The following is a 21,424-nucleotide window of genomic DNA, read 5'->3' as shown; positions in this document are numbered from 1 at the left end:
GTGCAGTATAAATCCGTCTGATAAATGATATTATCCTAAATACAGCCTATGAATCAAATTATGTCCTATAGTTAATGGTGGCACAAAATGTAAGGCGTTATGCAAGGTGTTTGAGTACGTTTGGTCACTGAACTCTTTGAGTGAAAGTGGTATTTTCATCTTGCTCAATGTCCCATCACTGTATCTGCTTGCTAGTGAGAATATGAAAGTACATCAGACATATGCAATGGTACTATGCCAGTTTTACTGATTAGATAGTTCTTCCCTCTCTGAAGGTGTACGCTATGTAAAAATTGCATAGTAGTATTTGCTTGGAAAAAGCACCTGAGGGCTGTTTGAAGGTGCACGTTTTTTTTTTCCACATCAGTTCATGTTCCAGATTTTAGAGGGATCCAAGTTGTACTCAGCACAGCTATCCAGATAATAAACCTAACCGTACTAATCAGAGCTCATAATATAATCAGGCAGTCTAATTGAGATTAAGATCTCTTTTCCAAGAGAGACCTGAGAACAAGAAATATTCACAAGAACACAATCATCAGAACAGAAACACAACTATACAATAACAAGGACTTAAGAACAAGAATCATAAGAAAACATCAGATAATTAAGCTTTCCCCACTAAAACAGAACGTTTAGGGAACGTTGGGGAACGTTAGTTTCTGGTTCCCTAAAGGTTAGTTCGAACCAAACCAAAAACTAAAGTTTAGGGAACGGTTTGTAGTCACTTGATTTAGATTCACTCAAAAATGATTGGTCTTATAAAATCTAAGTAAGATAAACAACATAGCAAGAGAATATATTTATTTTTAGGCTGATAACAATTTTGTTAAAAACAATACTTTTGTGCTTGATTTCGTTTTTTTAACTGTATTATGTGAAAATACTTAAAACTACTATCAATAGAACGATTTTCACAACTAAGAAAATTCACTACTTTCATTTCACATTTCACTTCTAAAGTGGCTCAGTTCAGTGTACAAATCCAACCGTTACACCCCCACGCCAGTAGGGGGAAGACAGTGCCTCTGCTTTCAGGTGACCGATTCAAGTCCTGTCCTGACTTCCGTATACGACACCAGTATACACCTGGCGAACAGGGCACACAAAAGGTTTTAAGATCCGTTCGTTTGGTTCCAAATTCGAACTGAAATACTGCTATTGACTAAAACATATGCTGACTACACTTCACCGATGGTGTTATAACGCAAGGTAGGACGAAGGTACCAAGAAAGACGTTGTCGGCTGTCAACAGTAAAGACTTTCCTCCGCTCAAGACTGCTAGCCCGAATGCTAACGCGGGAAACAAGTTGGCTTTCCACAGCTAGCTATGCCGTGAGCGCTGCTAGCCCCATGGATACATCAAAGTTGGCGACAGAGACTGAGCCTTCCCTCTGTGATGTTTTAGCCGCCATAAGGAACCTGGACAACAATTTGAGAGATTTTGGTAAACAACTTAAATAAAGCTCCGACATGATTGCCAGCATTATACAGCGAGTCGAGCTGAACTCAGTCGGACTCACTGAATGCACGTCCAAATTGGAGGCTGTAATTCACCATGTGTTCTATTAATACATCCATGCTATAGGGCTTGGGCGTCACTACTTGGCGTGGCCGCCATGTTGATTGCCTCCTTTACCGCTACTCGGACTACTGCGCACTGTTTATAGACGTAACGTCCCTCTCAGTCATGTGTCTTAAGTGAACATTGAAAATAAGGGAAATTTCCCAGGTTACTCACCCAAAATACGGGAAAATTTCAACATTCATTTTTCTGTTGCTATCCCTCTGCTGACAGCAAAAATTCGTACTACAAAACTGCTGCAATAACTAAGCGAGTTGTGTGAAGCTAGATCTAACGTGACTTTGCTTACAGATTGGCGTGAAATCGTGCTCTCACAACAACCACGCTGTTATCTTAAAAAGGCCAACATCACGCTAAGGTTGCTTTCAAGTAAGCAAAACGATGCTTTGAAAACATCTGTTTCGCTGGAAGGGCAAGGGGTAGCAACAGGACAACAGTACAGAGACTGACAGGTCCGATGGAAGGGCCTTCCGTTAATGAGAGTATTCAAATACGGGATATTTTACAAGAAAATACTAAAACGGGAAGACAGCGGGAAAATAGCTCAAATACGTGAGAAACCCAGAAAAAAACGGGAGGGTTGACAGCTACTAACTACACTTTTGAATGGTTGTTAGCACTAACGGTTACTAAACTAGCAGCTAGGTGGAGCGCAGCCGATTTTGTCCACATACCGGTCCCTGGCTTCCCTATTAAAGTATCCCAGTAAATTCCACATCCTTTTCTGGATTTTAACAATTTTTTTTTTTCTTTTCTTTCTCCCAACTCTGCTTCTTCTCCTCATTCGAATTGCTGTATGTTTACAAGGGGGTAAGCCTCCTATGGCGCCATTTTAATGCTACAAAGCGATCACCCCCCGTTAGTATTCCATTGACTGACATTCATTTTGGCGCCACTTTGACAGCGAATAACTTTACATCTTAAGCGTTTAAATACTTTATTTGTCCATTGTTTATTTCTAAAGAAACACGACAATGTATAAAAAGGCTCCATTACCTTGTACCTCACGTTATGGCTCCGTAGAAGACATTTTTATAAAAATAGGCTAACAATTGTGTCATAACCACGCGACTTACTGTCGCATAGTAGAGGAATTACCGTATAGTACAGGAGAAGCGCGCAGGCAGTTTCGTCTCACATTAGCTGTTTAAGTGTAATTATTAATGTTAACTAGCATTTTAGTTAGCAATAATTAGCCTGTGTCCATGTTATCTCCTTACATATACCTACACTCTCCGTCTCTGCAAGATTGGGAATGATTGAGATTTCTCTTGGCACAGCTACCAGAAGACTTACAACTTTCAGACACGTTGCTCACGGCACATTTACGTCGTCTCTCTCAGTTGGAGGCTGCACAGTAATGCTCAGCGCTCACCGGAAAAGTGCTTCTAAAGGCCTTCACTGGTCTCCGTCCAGAGCAACGGGATCTGTTGGTCCATTCTTATATACAGTCTATGTATGTTTACAATCGCGAGGCCATCAACATGGCCGCCACGTCCCAGAATGCAACGCAGCGCCCAAGCCCTATTATCTTCAAGGGGGTAAGCGTCTCCTCACAACCCGAACCTATGGAACCTCCTATGGCACCATTTTGATGCTAATAAGCACTCACCCCCCGTTAGCATTCCATTGACTGCCATTCATTTTGACGCCACTTTGACAGCGAATAACTTTACATCTGAACCGTTTAAAGACTTTATTTGTCCATTGTTTATTTCTAAAGAAACACGACAATGTACAAAGGGCTCCATTACCTTGTACCTCACGTTATGGCTCCGTAGCAGACGTTTTTGTAAAAATAGGTTAACGATTGTGTCATAACCACGGGACTTACTGTCGCATAGTAGAGGAATTACCGTATAGTACAGGAAAAGCTCGCAGGCAGTTTCGACTTACATTAGCTGTTTAAGTTTAATTACTAATGTTAACTAGCATTTTAGTTAGCAATAATTAGCCTGTGCCTATGTTATCTCCTTACATATACCTACGCTCTCCGTCACTGCAAGATTGGGAATGATTGAGTTTTCTCTTGGCACAGCTACCAGAAGACTTACAACTTTCAGACACGTTGCTCACATCACATTTACGTCGTCTCTCTAAGTTGTAGGCTGCGCAGTAACGCTCGGCGCTCGGCGCTCACCGGAAAAGTGCTTCTAATGGCCTTCACTGGTCTCCGTCCAGAGCAACGGGATCTGTTGGTCCACTCTTATATACAGTCTATGATTATCTTATGATACATCCGAGGGATGTATGCATGTATGCTGTAAAGCCTGTTACATTGATGTAACGTCATTAGCGTTTCCCAAAACTGCTGGGGCTATCGGCTCAAGCTAAATAATGGAGCTAGTTAGCTAGGTAGCTAGCTAACGTTAATGTAATATATTATGTGTCTCTAAGAGCCGATGTGGTTTAGGGTTTAGGGTTTAACACTTATCTTACGATACATCCGAGGGCTGTATGCTGTAAAGCCTGTGACGTGGATGAGTGATAAAGCCATGGATGTATTAAGAGAAGCTCTGTTCTCAAAACTGCAGGCTAACCTAGCACGACATAATGATTACACCTCCTTGGTTGTCTAAATACATCCATCGCTTATTTAGATAATGGTAATGGTAAGACCTCTTAAGTACAGACTACATTATTTACACAATTCAAATATTCTTTTTGCAATCAGTACAAATTGTATGGTCTTTTATTTCACATGAATCCGTTCCACAAGCAAGAAAGCATTCCAGGACGGAGCGTGTGTCTGGAAGCCCTGTCCGTAAGTTAACATTTATGCATGCATTTAAGAAACCAGAGTCATATTTCCTACGATGGAACTACTGAAATTCAACCTGGTGCATATCATGTGACTGTTCTGATGCATTTGTCTCTTCCTGCCTTTTTTCAGGTCAGCAGGTGTCACTGCTTCCACCACCTGCATGTAAGTTTTTATTTTTATTTTAGCGATTGTCTAATGTAACAGCATAGGTTCATCTTTTGCAATGGCAAGTGCAAGAAACCTACCATAAATGAACCGTCAACTATTCATATCTACTTTCTTTTTAGATGAGTCAACACCACACAGGAAACCAGCCACTTCATCTTGGGACCCGGTTGAAGGTACAGTGGCTTTGATATTTCCATTTCCAATTAAATACAATTTCGTGACAAGAAACTTGAGAGTAACTTAACTTTTTTGTTGTTGTAAACAGCAGAACTCATCACACGGAGGGAGGAAACTCATCACACAGAGAGGTAAGAAGACTCACTTAAGTTGTTCACATATGCAAGTAATGTATAACAACTAAAACCATTAATTATTCCATAGCCATGAGGACATCCATTACCCACATGGCACAGCGGATGGACACATTTGAGGAAAAGATGGATGAGCTGCTCATGCTCTTAAGGAGCTCCCAGTCACCTCCCTCTGCTCCAGTCAATGACATGTTGCTGTCGCCCTGCTCGACAGTCACTGAGCTGCAGGAGTTAGACAGGAGTCTCGGTCAACAGGAGAGGAGGAACAAAATGGTAATTAAGTGCCCTAAGATTAACACTATATAATTGCATAAATTCAAATATCATCATAACAGAACTGACTTCTCTTACAAAATGAGATTGTACAAGCTCTCCACTTTGTTCTACATGTATAATTTGTATTTCTATATGTTTTACAGCAACTTTTCCTGACAACGCTTGGAGGTCCGACCACAGGTACTGCAGTCCAACGCATGCTATGGCGAGTGGCAACTAATAACAGATGGTAAATTGAAATGCTTCTATATGATGTGAAAAAACTGAGTTGTTAGTAAGGCAATTAGTCCTGCTTTTGTCAACGTGTTGATTCGTAGTATGACATATCAAACTTTTGTTTCTTTCTTTTTAGGCCAGCTGAGAAGGACTAAGCCAAACCATGGAGCTCTATTTTTTATTTATTTTTTTTGTATTTTTTCCATCCATCTTGCAGCTTGTATTTTTTTGTTAAAGCAATTGTATTTGTTAATATGCTAATATATAATAATTCATTACATTATCATTCCAATATGCATCTTTGCACACTACATTTGCACTCTACATCCCACTCCATTGTTTTTTTCTTATTTGTATAGTTTCTGATTGTTATATAATTTTTTAGGCCTTTTTATATTTTTTTGTATTTTGTTAATTTTATATTAAAGTTTTAAATCCCATCAAGTTTGCCTGTTGCCTGTTCATTCATTCCTGCCAATATATAATAATTCATTCCTGCTCATGCACAGACAGTTTAAACTAATAAAATTGGTACCACAGTCGTTAGTTATTTATTAGGGGAATGTAAAAAATAACGTTAGGGGAACTAAAGGTTACAACGGTAGGGGAACGTTAGGGGAACGTTCTCTAAAGGTTACAACGTTAGGGGAACGTTCTCTAAAGGTTACAACGTTAGGGGAACGTTCTCTAAAGGTTACAACGTTAGGGGAACGTTCTCTAAAGGTTACAACGTTAGGGGAACGTTCCCTAAAGGTTACAACGTTAGGGGAACGTTCTCTAAAGGTTACAACGTTAGGGGAACGTTCTCTAAAGGTTACAACGTTAGGGGAACGTTCTCTAAAGGTTACAACGTTAGGGGAACGTTCCCTAAAGGTTACAACGTTAGGGGAACGTTCTCTAAAGGTTACAACGTTAGGGGAACGTTCTCTAAAGGTTACAACGTTAGGGGAACGTTCTCTAAAGGTTACAACGTTAGGGGAACGTTCTCTAAAGGTTACAACGTTAGGGGAACGTTCCCTAAAGGTTACAACGTTAGGGGAATGTTCTCTAAAGGTTGCAACGTTAGGGAAACATTCTGGGAACGTTCTGAGAACGGTCGATGTAACCAAAAACTAACGTTCCCTAAACGCCAGGAAAACTTTCCATGGGAACCAAAAACTAACCTTCAGGGAACGTTCCCGCAGCCAAAAACGAACGTTCCCAGAACGTTCTGGGAACCAAAAATTGTTACCTGGGTTAAAATCTCCAAGGGGGGTGCAAGACTGTAGTTTGAGGGAAGGTTTGCGGGTCATTCCATTTAAAAGAAGTATCTGAAATCACTTCCGGCAACATGTGCGTAAGGATTTTGTTGTAATGGAGCATTTTTACATTGTTGTACTGTACCTTAAGTAAAAGATCTGAGAATTCATCCACCAATTCCCAAATATCCCTATTTTTCCATTCATAAATGAACACAAAATATAGTAACTACGTTTCCTCTTGTTATATATTTATATAACAAGAGGAAACGTAGTAGGTTGGATTTTGCTGCCAGTGCTGGTGAGCAAGTGGTGAGTGAGATGATCAGCTGACTCTGGGGGAGGAGGAGGAAGAGGGATGAAGAAGATGGAAGGAAACAGAGACGAAGCAGAAAAATGTATAAATATAGCGACGAAATCCCTCGAAGCCGGAGATAAAGAGAAAGCATTGAAGTTTCTCAACAAAGCCGAGAAGCTGTATCCAACCGACAGAGCCAAAGGTAACGTTAACGTTAGGTCCGCCTGTTTGTGATTGACCCCGGCCGGAGCTGTACATTACGAAGTGCTTAGCTAGTAGCGTTAGCTGACGTTTGTTAACATCACTAGCTAGCGGTTTACGCCGCAGCAGATTACCTGTTGACTCTTGCAAAACACATTTGTATAATTAGCTAGTTGGTGTTAGTCACGCTTAAGGTGTGTTTGTAAGACACGAAATTAGGCAACACACATCCGAGTTAGCGTTAGCTACGTTAAGTTGTGGGCCTAGCATTATGTTCGCTAACTAACCTAGCCAGCGCTTTGCTGTTGTCGACTTGTCAGTCATTTTGGGTGCATGTACTTTGCCGCTATCAGTGAAACATTGTAATGCTTCAGAATACCAACAACTGACACAAGTTAGCTAGCTAACCGTGAAACGTCAATCCATGATCAAGCCTTCATTGATTCAGAGGGCAATGCTAGCTGTCACTCATTGTAATGTCTTAAAAGCTAGCTGGACTCTAAAGCATTTTTTCTAGCTGTCATTTTACTTTCACTTCAAGTAATACACTTTGGCCTAGCTACGTTATTGATGCTGTAACTTAGTGTAAAGGCCGTGGATTTATAGGGATTTCGGGGAGGGCAGAATAGGCAGGTGGAGCCTGGAGAAGGATGTAGTTACGGCTCGGACTAACTGCCAATCCTTTAATTGAATAATTGACCCAGTGTATAGGATAATCCGGGACATACAACTGTGTCTCTGTAAAATGACTGTAAACAGGTGTGTGTGTGTGTGTGTGTGTGTGTGTGTGTGTGTGCGCGCTAATATATGGCCACCAATTTGCTGTTGAGAAAAGCAAGTTCCACTTATCAGTTTTAGCAAATCATCAAGGATAATATGTCCAATATAAAAAGCCATTTTTCAAAAGAGAAGTTGTAAAGAAAATGTTTTAAACAATGTGCCAAAGAGGATGGGTTATACTGGGGGAGGAATTGAAATAAATACTGTAAACAGGAAAAATATAAAGTGTGTTAAGGGTAAGGGGACCGTGTGTTCCTTGTCCTGGCAAGATTAGAGGGGTTGTAACTTTGTTGGTAGGAGTAATCATGGGGGTTTTCCTACTGACATAAGAGGACAACAATTTGCTTTTTATATTAAATGGTATATATATACACGTATATGGAAAAAAGACAACACACACTCAACAATGTTGAACTATTGCTTTAAACGATTGTAGTTAAAAGGTTAGCATAGCTGACCTTCCAAGTTGAGCAAATAAATAAACAGTGAAAACAGGGAAACAATATCTGAACATTCACCAGTTTCTTCAGTAGTTTGTACTACTTAGTTTGGAGCCACTGCTGCGCAACACCTCTGGCACTAAAAGTGCAAGTCTGTGCTATGGAAAAGAGGGATTATGGTTCTGCAAAAGGGCAGTAGTTGTGTGCTTATTTTACATGTGACTGCATAATGAGGAACAATGCATTAATAAAACATTTAAAAGCATTTGAGAGAGAGAGAGATGATTAGGCTACTCTACTGATGCTGTACTGTTGCTGTCTGACTTTGAGTATGTGTTTTTGCATCACTGACTATATTTCCTACATGGATGGCAAACTTGAAAGTAAGACTACTGGATGGACACTGCTATTAAAATGTGTCAATAAATGCGTAAATATTGAGTAAATACTTGAAAATCTTTCAACTGGAAGTAATCGTAGTGTGTTGTGTCTGAGCAAAGATGTGCAATATAGATTTGGTCAAACAAATTTAAGCAGTGTAACAAAGTTCTATTGAATGATGAATGACTGATATTAAAATCCAAACTCATATTGAATCTGAAAAATTATATATTATATATATAATCTTTAGTGACTCTTTAAAGAAGTTGTTAACAGCTGGGACACTTACATTATTCATTTAACTCATTTAATTCATCTTTAGCCTCTTCCTCTCTTCTTCAGCTTTGTTGGACGCGTTAACGAAGAATGGGAGCTCAGCGGGTAATGGTGCATATCGTAGGAGAGCAGCCGAAAGCACCGGTGCCCAGCCAGAAAAGGAAAGCCGAGAGTCTGGAGGAGGCGAGTCTTCTAAAGGCTTCACCAAAGAGCAGGTTGAAGGAGTGCAAAGGTGAGAATTTTAGGTTCACTAGGTCTTCCCTTTCATGCTGTATTTCTTTTCCCACTAAGAGGTACTGTAATCTGCCCCATTTCAGTTGCCTATTTTGGTGCATTCATACGATTGGCCCTTAGCAGTACTGTTTCTATCATACTTGATTAGCTGTTTCATCTGTGGCTACAGGAGGACACTGTAGTCTCTGCAGTGTTGTGCACACATAGCTAATTGTCATGGGATCCTCTTCAGCTTGGTGCTTTGCCCATGAGGGGATAAAGTGAGAGACATTTAGCATGTGTGAACTAGATACCAGGTAACAACTACATGCTCTAATTTTAGATCGCGAGATAGGACTACAGAGAGAGAGGTAGGAAGTCGGTGCATTTGATCCACAGATGTCCTCCAATCAGATCCTAGAAAGTTGCAGATGGCAACTATAAACATGCTGCTCGTCATTACGCAATCCTACCAGTGTATTGTACCTCAAACATCTCTACTCCATTGTGTTTTTATACTAAATCCTTTGGGTAAGCTTTAGTGGGTTAAAATTGCATCATGTCTTCTAAGAAAAATAAGACCAGTTGTGTGCTATGTTTACATAAAAACTGTCTCATTTAAAGTGCTCATATTATGCTTTTTGGCTTTTTCCCGTTCCTTTATTGTGTTATATATCTTTTTGTGCATGTTATAAGTTTACAAAGTGAAAAAGCCCAAAGTCCACCCCAAAGGGATTTACCATCTCCAACAGAAAACACTGTTCACAAACTGCTCCAAACAGCTCTATTGTAGTCCAGCCTTAACTTCGGTGACGAACGTGCGTCACTTTGTAACACGTTATAATGCTCGCCTAGCTGCTAGCATGCCACTCCCTCATACTCTGCAACTGACAAGCTAGCAGTACTTGCTGCGCATGTGCAACTCCCAACAAAGATGGGATAGAAGTGGGATGTCTCACTCTGTAGCTAAAACAGAGAGCTCAACACACAGGGTGAAAAGAGGAGCTGCAGCAATGTGCACTACAACAAATATATGGTGTTTTCTGAAAATTAAACCACATTAACCTATTCTGGTACAACCTCTAAATGCAATTATGAACCTGAAAATGAGCATAATATGAGCACTTTAACTTATGACCTCATTAGTAGTCCTACTCAAGTCATGATTCAGTGACGGGTACACTGGGCGATAACTTTATATTATCGACTTTTAGTATATCATGATGATGTTAGCATATCATTAACGTTGTCTAAATCAATCAGTCAGTCAATCAATTTTTATTTGTCGCATGAAATTGTACGAATTAGAATTCCATTGTAATGTTATTCCATCAGCTCCTTTATATGCATAATTCATCACAAAGCAGAATGTGGCCAAATTAATTATTCCCAGCAAATTGTAATCAAAAACTAACAAAATGGCTTATTGGATTTTTTTTTTTTACAATTATTATTTGAAAAATATGGATATTCATTTTGTAACATTGATTTCAGCCATATAGCCCAGCCCTAATGCCAGACTGGAATATGCATCATAGGCCAGTGTATGTGCCGATCTTCCCGTCCGTAATAAATAAAGTATACATGCGTGCTGTTCATAATGTGACAGGTAAAGAGAATTTAATACTAAAGGAAATATTTTCTCACCTGCCTTTCTGTTGGTGCGGTCAAAAATGATCCGCTGGATTGTGTTCAGCTACTTCAGTCTCTGTCCCTGTCTTTCAGAATAAAGCGGTGTAAGGACTACTATGAAGTGCTGGGTGTCAGTAAAGAAGTCAATGAGGATGAGCTAAAGAAAGCCTACAGGAAACTAGCGCTCAAGTTCCATCCAGACAAAAATCATGCGCCTGGAGCCACAGAGGCCTTTAAAAGTAAATGGTTGTTCTTTTCTGATCTATTCTAAGCTATTTGAAATATTGCTATATGAAAATACTATATGTAATGCAAACTTTGAATATATAAGCATTAGGGCTGCACGATTAATCGCGATGTCACTCTGTGCGATTACATAACCGCAAAAAATGTGCAATTTACACTGAGTCTCTGTGTGCACTGCAGTCTCCACGTTGCTACACCCTTCACTGTATCCACAATATGAACAACAGATGAAGCCACCGTGTTAAGAAGCTTGTTGTTTTATTGTTCACTTTTAACTCCCTTCACATCGTCTTTGCTATCTCTTTTTCCTCTTGCTTTTCCCTCACACAGCCTCTCTGACTACGCTCCCTCTCCCTCCTTGCTTGACCAATCACTCACTGACGTTGCTCACTTAACGCACGTGCCATTCTCGCTCCCACACGCGCAGGTGTCGTGTATGGTCACGTGAGCATCACAAGTGTAGAGGCTTTCAGAGCATGCAGACTTTAAGAAGAGGTTGTACAAAGTAGGGCTGGACGATTATCGAAAATGTATGGACATCTAGCGCGTGTGCAGGGTCCGAAATTAACCCTCCAGTCGCCAAATGTCGGAGTGGGCCGACACACACAGACAAACACTGGCGCACACACCAGCCACTAGGGCTGGGCCATATGGAGAAAATCAAATATCACGATATTTTTGACCAAATACCTCGATAACGATATTGTTTCTAAATGTTAGTATTTTGTGCATTATCCTTGATAATCAAGCAAGTAGACTCATGATACCATTATATCGCAATCACAGTATGGTCAATCGCAACATGACTTTTTCTCCAAATCGTGCAGCCCTTCTAAGCATTGTACTTATACACCTACAACGAAAAACAGCATGAAATGATTTATGTCCATAACTCGTTCCCCTCTTTGATCCATCAACTGTGTCCTCCTTCAGAGATTGGTAATGCATATGCAGTGCTGAGCAACCCAGACAAAAGACGGCAGTATGACCTGACAGGAGGAGAGGAGCCGAGCAGCACGGGTCACTCCCACGGAGGAGGCGGAGGAGGAGGCTTTGACTTCCACAGGGGCTTTGAGGCCGACATCACTCCTGAGGACCTCTTCAACATGTTCTTTGGAGGTGGCTTCCCCTCCTGTAAGTGAGCACATAAAGTTCATCATTTCCCACTTAAATGTGATTTGTGTTTTATCCAAATATATTGATTTTATTTATTTAGTCTTGTAATGTCACGTTATCGCTTTAGTAGTCAACTAATGATCTTGTCTTTTTAATTTAGATGGGAGTGTTTAAGTGAGAATTGTAACCATGTTATCTTGGTGTTTTGGTAAATTGTGTCCGGTGCATCCTTTTCTTTTCCCCGGCCCTAAAAATTGCCCAGCAGGACTACATTTTCGACATAATGTATGACAGCATGAACACATAGTTCTGAATACTGATCTTTGTATCTGACCTCAGTCACAATATTTTTGTCTCCAGCAAGTACACACACCTTCACCAACAGCAGAACGAGCTATAGCAATCAGACGGATTCCCGACAAGAGAGAACAGAAGAAAGGGGAGATGTACGTACATGGCTTCACATTTTGTATCTTATATTTAAAAGATGTATAAAATTTAATTTGCACATGTACATTATAATTTAAATTGCTGTGCAGCTTTAGAAACTACATGTTTTGACTGTACATTATCATAGTGTGTTGTTGAAAATGAAGTACTGATTGTGCTGTGTTTGCCTCTAGGGTGGTTTCTCAATGTTTATCCAGCTGATGCCCATCGTGGTCCTGATTTTAGTGTCAATACTGAGCCAGATGATGGTGTCCCCTCCACCCTACAGCCTCTACTCTAGACCGTACGTTCCTTGACGATTTGCTTAAATAACTGAAAACTGATAAGTGGAATTTATATTCTTAACAGCAAATTGGTGGCCATATGTTTGCTATTGAGGGCCATTTAGTTTTCTTTCGAGGTCTAGTTTTGGAAAGCCAGTTTTCTATTACCTTCCTGCGGGGAGCTTTGGAACTGTTATTGCCATTGCCATTACTTGTTAAATGAGGCTGTTTGACAACTAGAAAGTATCCAGGTTTATACCTTTTCTAATAAGTACAACATTGGTTTATACCTTTTCTAATAAGTACTATAAAATGTTGGCACAAACAACTGATTCTATAAAACAATTTCAGGATTTAAGATATGAGGGGGGATTACTGAAGTTGACAGCAACTCCCTTTATCTCTTCCAGGTCCACGGGTCAGACCATAAAACGGCAGACAGATAACCTGAAAGTCGACTACTACGTCTCTAGAGATTTCAAGTCGGAGTTTAGGGGCTCGGCGATGCAGCAGATTGAGAAAAATGTGGAGGACGACTACGTATCTAATGTCAGAAATAACTGTTGGAAGGAGAAGCAGACAAGTGAGTAACCATGGTTATGATACACCCTCCAAACTAGTTTCTGCTTTTTTCCTGTTTTATAATTTGCATTGTTTTTCTGTTTTTTCTCATCCAGAAACAGACCTGATGTATGCTGCTAAGGTATACAGGGATGACCGAATGCGCAAGAAGGCAGAACTTATGACCATGGATAACTGCAGGGAGCTGGACAGACTAAATAGCCTATTCAGAGGAGGATGAGTTGGGCTCTTTAGATCATGTAAATGTATATGAATAGATGTGTATGTTCATGTTTTTTTTAAGGAAGAGTCTTTACACTAGAAGCAAAAACTTACTGAAATAAATTAGCTCTATTGTAGATGTTTTAAAATGTCCCTCTCCTTATATCGCCCCGTCAACCTCGTCACTCCAACCTGACCCCAGGAACCGCCTTGCTACATCTTAATGAACCAATCTACATACGCTGTAGAAAGCCACAGACCTTTTCTTTTTTTTTACTCTGCTTTTCTTGTATTTTCCTGAAAACAAGATGGACAAGGACACTTGATTGTAAAGGCATGTGCTTTGAGTAGTGAAAACCCAAACAAATCACTGTCTTAAGATCAACAAACAGCTTTTGGCATCATCTGCTTGACACAAATATAAGATGAGAGACTTTGCAGGTTCGTTTGGAGGGGCAATCCTCCAGCCAAGTCTATTTTGTGAAGAACACCGGAAGAAAAGAAAACACAAGGCTTCTTCTAGCTTCCTACTTACCTCTGAGTGTGGTTGAAGATCAACGGATGATGAAGCGATGCCTGTGATTTTGCTACTAGAGAACATTTTATGTCGTCATCTTCAAAAATGTGAAGTTGGTTTGGACTTAACATGGAAGGCCAATGAAGCTGTTCTTCTTAAATGGTTGTACATTTTCATTTTTGAATGTTTGAAGTTTATGCAGTTATTTAAGAAACTATAGAAGAAACTAAGTTTTTCTTCGATGCTCGCCTAATCATTTAAATAAAGTTAAATTATTACCACAGACTGGATGTAGTTTTGTCTGTGATTCAGATATGAAAAGGTCAATTTGCCAATACATAGTGAATACACTATGCACCATTGGTAGAAGAATTACTCAGATTCTCTACTGATGTACCGACTGAATATCACAACTTGTTTTATTTGACTGACGTGACGTTTTAACTAGTGACATCATCCTCATTGGTTTATCAGCAGCCACGTGACAGCGTCAAACCCGGAAACGATATCCGCACAGCTGCGACAGGTAGCTAGTGAAATGAAAACAACCAGAAGTGAAACTTGAGATGCCATCAAGACAATATTATCAGGAATAAATCAGCCTTAATTAAACTAATTATCCGGGAAACGCTGGTTTCTGGCTCCGACGTTAAGTGGACGATGCACTACCACAGCTGTGTTGTTCTGTTGGCTTTGTATTCTTTTGGATGTCTCCAATGTGTGTCTGCATGTAATCAGGAGCCAAAGACTCCAGACTGGAGGACGACTCTGAAAACTATCCGTAACGGAATACATAAGATTGACACGTACCTGAATGTAGCACTGGACTTGTTTGGTGGCGATGACGGGCTGTGTCATTATAAGTGTAGTGATGGTAAGATACTTCTTTCTTTCTTCTTTCTTAAAGGTGCAATATGTAATATATTTACTGTATTAAATCCAAAAATGACCACACTATGTCATCAGATATTAAGGTAACATGCTAAGCTGAAATACTTAATACTTGTTTTCTGACAATACAAAAACCAGTATTTTCTCCTTTGAAATTTCCGTTCCGTGACGGTTGTCTGTTTGATTCGTCAAAAACTTATAACATTAATAGTGGCTGTGTTTCATTTATGAGGACTCTTGTGTTGTACATGCTGGCTTACTGGTTGCCCATAGGTTACACCTAAACATCAGGGATATTATTCATACGTGCCTTTCCTTGCTATGTCAAGTTAAAATAAAATAACTATTAACAAATAGTGGGAGACAAACTTAATGAATGTTGAGTTTATGCAATACTTGGGAGCCACAATATACATTATCGCCCCTTGGGCTGCACAGTAAGCCATTCAATATTGTGTACTTATGTGGCTATCTCTAACAGCAAGATAACTGACTGTGGCAGAACAAAAAACATCTTCACCTTTGCTCCTCTTTCACAGATTACAAGCCGGCACAACGTCCTGGATACAAGCACCCACCACCCAACGGATGTGGCTCCCCACTGTTTGGATTTCAGGTACTCTGTCTGACAGTGTTTGGAGGGTGGAGATTTCTTACATATATTATAGTTGTTTGTTTTTTCCCTGGTCATGCCGATATATAAGCAGTATCGACATATATGTTAGCTGATAAGTAACAAGAAATTGCAGTACAGACACAATTTACTAACAGTGTCAATATTCCATTGACCTAAGAGGATTGTAATAGGATGGGGTCCTTTCTCATACTCTTAAAGTGTGTGCAGATCAGAAATGCAAGGTGCTTCTCTATATATTGTCTTTGTCTCTGTCTTAGTCCAAGATTCCAGTTAAGTGGAAAAAATCAAGTATTGTGCCTGTGCCCAAAAAGCCAAATACTAGGGCACTTAAGGACCTCATGCCTGTTGCTCTCACTTCTTCACATATTATGAAATGACCTGCTCCAATTTTCATGAAGGACGATGCCCTCCTTTACCTGTAACATATGATCTACAGCCATGTGGAGTTATGCGGTACATATGTCAGAATAATGTTCTGTGACATATCTAGTGCTTTTAACACAATACAGCCACGTATTTTAGCTATGCTCCTCTATGCTCCTTAACTGTAACCTGAATAGTTTCACATTCGCATCATCGCATGCATCTTGGATTACCTCACATAAGACACCACCAACACAGGGGTGCCACAGGGTATGGTTTTATCTCTGTTGTTATTCACATTGTACACCTTTCAATTTCAATTCAGTTTATTTATAGTATCAATTCATAACAAGAGTTATCTCAAGACACTTTACAGATAGAGTAGGTCTAGACCACACTCTACAAACTTTACAAAGACCCAACAATTCCAGTAATTCCTTCCTTTGTATTTCAGTAGCACCTTTGACTGCAGGTGTAGCAACAAATTATGGCACTTGCAAAACTTCTGTGAAAACCCTGCCCTAGTTTCTACATTTCAAATGACGACATTTCAGCTTACCAAGAGGAAGTGCACAGATTTGTCAGATGGAAGCCCACCTGATTCTTAATGTAGATAACATTTAGGAGCTTATTCTGGATTTAGAAAGAAAACAGCAACTTGGAACAGTGAATTGTGCCTTGTGTCATTGCTAAAACCTTTTTTCTTCAGATTTTACTAACCAATCACTGAACCATTATCACATCTTTTGAATTAAAGGGAAATGCGTGTCTCCCACAGGCGGTTTCTAAAAACATTATAAAGAGTGACAGACCTTTTTTTTTCCAGTTTGACATAGGCATCCCGTCCATGACCAAATGTTGTAACCAGCATGACCGCTGCTATGACACCTGCGGCCGTGAAAAGCATGAGTGCGATGATCAGTTCCAGGACTGTCTCGAGACCATCTGCAGGAATGTGCAAAGGACTCTGGGATTGGCCAAGAGTGTCCAAGGTAAGAGGCTGAGTCAATAGCTGCTTCTCAATTCGCTCAAAGCGAAGACTGCTCTCGTGAGTCCTCGCCTATACCTCCTCAATGATCCCTCCTCGGGGCAGAAATATAGAGCTTTGAGACGGCCTTCACTGAGGAGGGACAGAACAACTTCCGGTTCAGCCGAGGACCGAGGAGCTATCGCATAAGAGACATGAGATGCAGCTAATGTGTTCAAATTAGATGCAGAATGAGATGGGATTGAATTAAAAAGTAATATAATCTAGGGATTTATCTCCATGTATTTGGAATGCTAAAATATTACCAAAAATTTGATTTAAAAAAAACAACAACTGTCAATTAGTAATCAGTTATCCTGCCAGAAAAAGTCCTTGTGCAAATCAAATTATAAACAAAAAAACTTGTTTTACTTTGTGGGTCTAATCAAGTATAATCATCACTAACAGGTGACCAAAAACGGGAAGATAAGAAACATTTTTAGGAAAAGCACAGGTAAATATAATAATAATATTGGCTGAATTCCAATTAGCTGGTTCTGGTTCTGGGTGCATGCCAGGTACATCCCATGTCCCTTATTTGATAGTTCCTTGACTCCTCGGTCCTCGGCTGACCCGGAAGTTGTTCTGTCCCTCCTGAAGGCCGTCTCAAAGCTCTTATTTCTGACCCGAGGAGCGAGCATCGAGACGGGATCATCGAGGAGTTATTGACGAGGGTACACGAGAGCAGCCTTCCTGGAAGCCGTGCAGCTGAAGGAGTTGCTAACTGCCCAATTAAAAGACAATTCCGTTCGGTATACAGGCAGGCGCCATCTTGGGAAAACAGTCATGACCAGTCGAACGACGAACGCCGTGCTTGAGCTATGTTACTGGTTACTGGTTACACGGCGTTTGTCGTTCTACTGGTCATTTATACCAAACTGTATTGTCTTTATAAACTATGTTTTAATAAACTGTCTGTACACTTACAAAGTTCTCAATGCTTTGGTTTACATGTAGGGACCCTCATTATGCTACGGTGGAAGTGTGGTGCTATTTTGAGCCTTGTTAGTGGTATAAAATAGTGATTTCTTTTTACTTTAGCATACCCCGACGACTAGCGTTATAAGCTAATTACCGTTTTGCGCTAAAACTGGTCACATTCGATTAGCATGAAAACATATCCCAGAGAACGGTCGACTCGGTACCAATGTGTTATTAACCCCTAGGTTCATTTTGCGCTGGAATTGTCCTTTTAATGTGACGCTTCAGAGGAAAGGACGTCTCATCCCTCTAAAACACATTTGCTCGTTGCCTCTCCTCCCGTGATTTCCTCACGTCTCTCCCACGCCTCCTCGTGGAAGGGACTAAGACGCGAGGAACGGGAGGCAAGCGGAGGAGTCAAGGAGGCAATTTAAGTGACGTGTGAAGCACCTCCTGTCACACTCACTGCCATTGCTTACTGGGACACTTGAATAGAACACAGCCATTGTTAATGAGAGACACCTGGTTTAGCTGCATGCTGCTGAATGATGCACAGACAACCCTGTTCCATTGTTAATGTTATTATAAACACCTGTGTTTTTCCTACCATGTCATGTCAAAATGCCTAACGTGAAAGAAGCCTATATTTTGTACTGTAGCCCCCCTTTTGACGTCTGCACTTCAGTGTTGTCACTCTGTCAGCACAGCCAGTTTGTGAACACAAATCTGTATATATAAATGCTCTATATTTACAATTAGTGTTCCACAATAGTATACAATATGATCTAATGTAGGACAGGTACGCCTGAGAATGCAATCTTTTCGCACAAATGTAAGGAAAGAAGCTATGCTTCGATATTTAAGAGTCAAATCAAACCTGTCTTGCCACCTGGCTCTCTATGCTAATGTGATTTTTAATTTTATTCTTAAAACAAAAGTAAATTCTGAATGTTACGTTATTCTACAGTAAAATCTGCATTTATCAAAACATGTCTACTGTATTTAAATGCACACAAAAATGTTTTTGACTCACAGTAACGTGTTAGCAAGCAACCGTTTTCAAACCAGCTGACCTTTCCCCTGTTGTGCTCATGTTCAACCTCTTGTTCTTTTCTTTCTCTCCTGGCAGCTTGTGAGTCAGCAGTGACTCTGCTGTTTGACGCTGTTATGCACTTGGGATGTAAGCCATACCTAGATAGCCAGAGGGAGTCTTGTATGTGTCAGTATGAAGTGAAGAGGGAACTGTAACACCGCCACAGGAGCAAGACTGTAGACTGATTCAGAAGCACAACACTGACGGACAACACGAAGGATGCCAGCAATAAACTTTTCTCTCCGACTTGTAGATTTTCTCAAGGACAGAGCTGCACTGACTTGTGTCCATCACCTCCCTTTATTGGAGTTTGGAAATGTAGACATATATTAGACAAAGTGAATGTGAAAATACCTAGTGGACAGTTAATATCTTTCCTATGCAGTTAATTATTTATATTTTGTTAATACTGTGTGATGTGTTTGTCCTGTGATGGACTGGAAACAGGGTGCTCAGGGTTTCCCTGGCTGTTTGATGCTTGGGTAGCACTTTATTTTACGGGTTCGTAAATTCCTAATAATTCCCTAAGAAGTTTTGTGGTAATGATTATGGGTAAAACAAAGACAATGTAAATGGAACTGTTCTCTCTGGAACCCAGCCACAGCTTTTAAACTCGGCACAACAAACTAAACTGACTTAAGTCAATTTTTTTTATTTTTCCTGTAATTACAACCACATTTATATAGTTCTTTCCAGGAAACCTTCAATAAATTATAAGGAAAAAATGGACCGTAAAATAAAACATTACCCCCCCCCCCCCATAACCCTATTAGGAACATGTGATAGATAAGTAAGACAATGACAATTGTGGTTTTACCCTTTTTTAAAATTTGTAAAATAATTGTTAAATATCACATGACAGGGAATGCACTGTTGCACTCCGCTGATGCCAATGTGATAACACGGTGGCGAAAACCTGTCATAAAAATAAAGAAACATGCTTTTATTGATCATTTTGTTTATCAGTTATCCTATACACTTTTATAGAAACAGTAAAAGTTTATAGTTTCTTGTAAGCAGCATCCAGAGTGGAGTCTAGGGACCACTGTGGGTCTGTGACTCAGCTCCCATTGATCCCTCTTCTAAAAGATTACAGCTTTTCTATCATTTATTTGAAGTTGATGAATAAAAAGTTCACTGAAAAAAGTCTGGATGTTTAGCTATCCTAATATTTGGCTGTACCAACCCTAGTCTCACTGTTATTGTTCATGATTGATCATATCCCTGTACTTGAATGTTTTATGAGTCACTGTTTTTATGAGCTATTCACAGACCCCATGAATCGGCCAAGAAGGAGCTGCAGCACCTTGCTTGGAACAGACCTGGGAGCGAAGTCGCTGATGAGCGACTCGTGGCCAGGCCTTGACCCATGGGGCCCACCTCCCACAGGAATAGGCATTTGGGTCAGGTGCATTTTTTCTAGGTCCCTGCCTCTGCCTCTAGCCTTTATCCTCTTTCCCTATTTATTTCATTGAGAAGCAACATCCTTGAGAGGGGCTGTTGGACAGGTGTGGGGATACTCGCCCCCGACTGAGCGCCTCTGTTTTGGAGATCTCTTAAGATCAAGAGGGTCAACACTATACGCGTTGCTAAGAGGAAGGCTGACTTTGCCAATGCACTAAACAGCAGATCAGAGTATCCACTCGTTGTGGAGTAGTGGGGTGCTCCAAAGGATAGCCTACCCCCTAGGTACAAGTAGCCTACTGTGTGGGGACTTCAACACTCACAAGTGCAAGGATGGAGAAACCTGGAGGGGTGTGATTAGGATGAAATGGCCTGCCTGATCTAAAACTGAATGGTGCTTTGTTATTGGACTTTTGTGTTCGTCATGGTTTGGCCATAACAAACACCATTTTCAAGCAGCTAGGGGTAGGGGGTGATTTAAAAATATAGGCTACTTGGTACCAGAACACTTTAGACCAATTTTTAGGCCTAGTAGTTTATTGCAGATATAGCTTATCAACATATATGTTGGCTGATAAGTAATAAGAAATTGCACTGCAGACATATCAAATATATGTTTGAAATAGTTTTCCAACAGTGTCACCATTCCATAGACCCAAGAGTATTGTAAGTTTATTTTTCAAGATGTACCACTGAGTGCATATGTTGGGCACAACTTCTGACCGAATTTGAAGGGATCCCAATCAAAAAATGTTCATTAATGTTATGCGTTAACATAAAAAAATAATATTGGCCAATACCTTCTCTTTTCATTTTAAAAATATATTTAATTTACATATTATTCATATTTTGTATTGTAAAATGTTGTATTTTCTGTTTGTGATTAATCTTGTAGTACTTTTTTATTCTTACTGTCTATCGTTACGCACCAAGA

At 40.1% G+C, this 21,424-nt stretch overlaps 2 protein-coding genes and 2 long non-coding RNA genes across 5 annotated transcripts; all 4 read left to right on the top strand.

Moving 5' to 3' along the window:
• The first annotated feature begins 4,101 nt into the window (after positions 1–4,101).
• On the top strand, positions 4,102–4,666 carry LOC116034400. Of its 2 annotated transcripts, XR_004101075.2 has the most exons (4): positions 4,109–4,155; positions 4,218–4,349; positions 4,479–4,511; positions 4,637–4,666. It is a non-coding gene; the product is annotated as an uncharacterized LOC116034400 (long non-coding RNA). The 2 variants fall into 2 exon arrangements; XR_004897018.1 differs by having other exon boundaries at positions 4,102–4,349.
• A 71-nt stretch (positions 4,667–4,737) lies between these two features.
• On the top strand, positions 4,738–5,327 carry LOC116034371. Its single transcript, XR_004101066.1, has 3 exons — positions 4,738–4,825; positions 4,899–5,101; positions 5,248–5,327. It is a non-coding gene; the product is annotated as an uncharacterized LOC116034371 (long non-coding RNA).
• Positions 5,328–6,792: 1,465 nt separating this feature from the next.
• On the top strand, positions 6,793–14,437 carry dnajb14 (DnaJ heat shock protein family (Hsp40) member B14). Its single transcript, XM_031276742.2, has 8 exons — positions 6,793–7,058; positions 9,001–9,166; positions 10,873–11,018; positions 11,959–12,159; positions 12,502–12,587; positions 12,765–12,874; positions 13,265–13,437; positions 13,532–14,437. Exons 1-8 carry the CDS (start codon positions 6,917–6,919, stop codon positions 13,654–13,656), a joined length of 1,149 nt encoding a protein of 382 aa, XP_031132602.1. The 5' UTR covers positions 6,793–6,916; the 3' UTR covers positions 13,657–14,437.
• A 213-nt stretch (positions 14,438–14,650) lies between these two features.
• pla2g12a (phospholipase A2, group XIIA) lies at positions 14,651–20,233 on the top strand. Its single transcript, XM_031276748.2, has 4 exons — positions 14,651–15,028; positions 15,585–15,661; positions 16,872–17,037; positions 19,123–20,233. Exons 1-4 carry the CDS (start codon positions 14,815–14,817, stop codon positions 19,239–19,241), a joined length of 576 nt encoding a protein of 191 aa, XP_031132608.1. The 5' UTR covers positions 14,651–14,814; the 3' UTR covers positions 19,242–20,233.
• Positions 20,234–21,424: the final 1,191 nt, after the last annotated feature.

This window comes from Sander lucioperca, chromosome 4 (assembly GCF_008315115.2).
Source record: "Sander lucioperca isolate FBNREF2018 chromosome 4, SLUC_FBN_1.2, whole genome shotgun sequence".
In the NCBI taxonomy this organism is placed as follows: Eukaryota; Metazoa; Chordata; class Actinopteri; order Perciformes; family Percidae; genus Sander; species Sander lucioperca.
The sequence above is the reverse complement of the archived record's forward strand: the minus strand, read 5'-3'. Positions and strand labels throughout refer to the sequence as shown.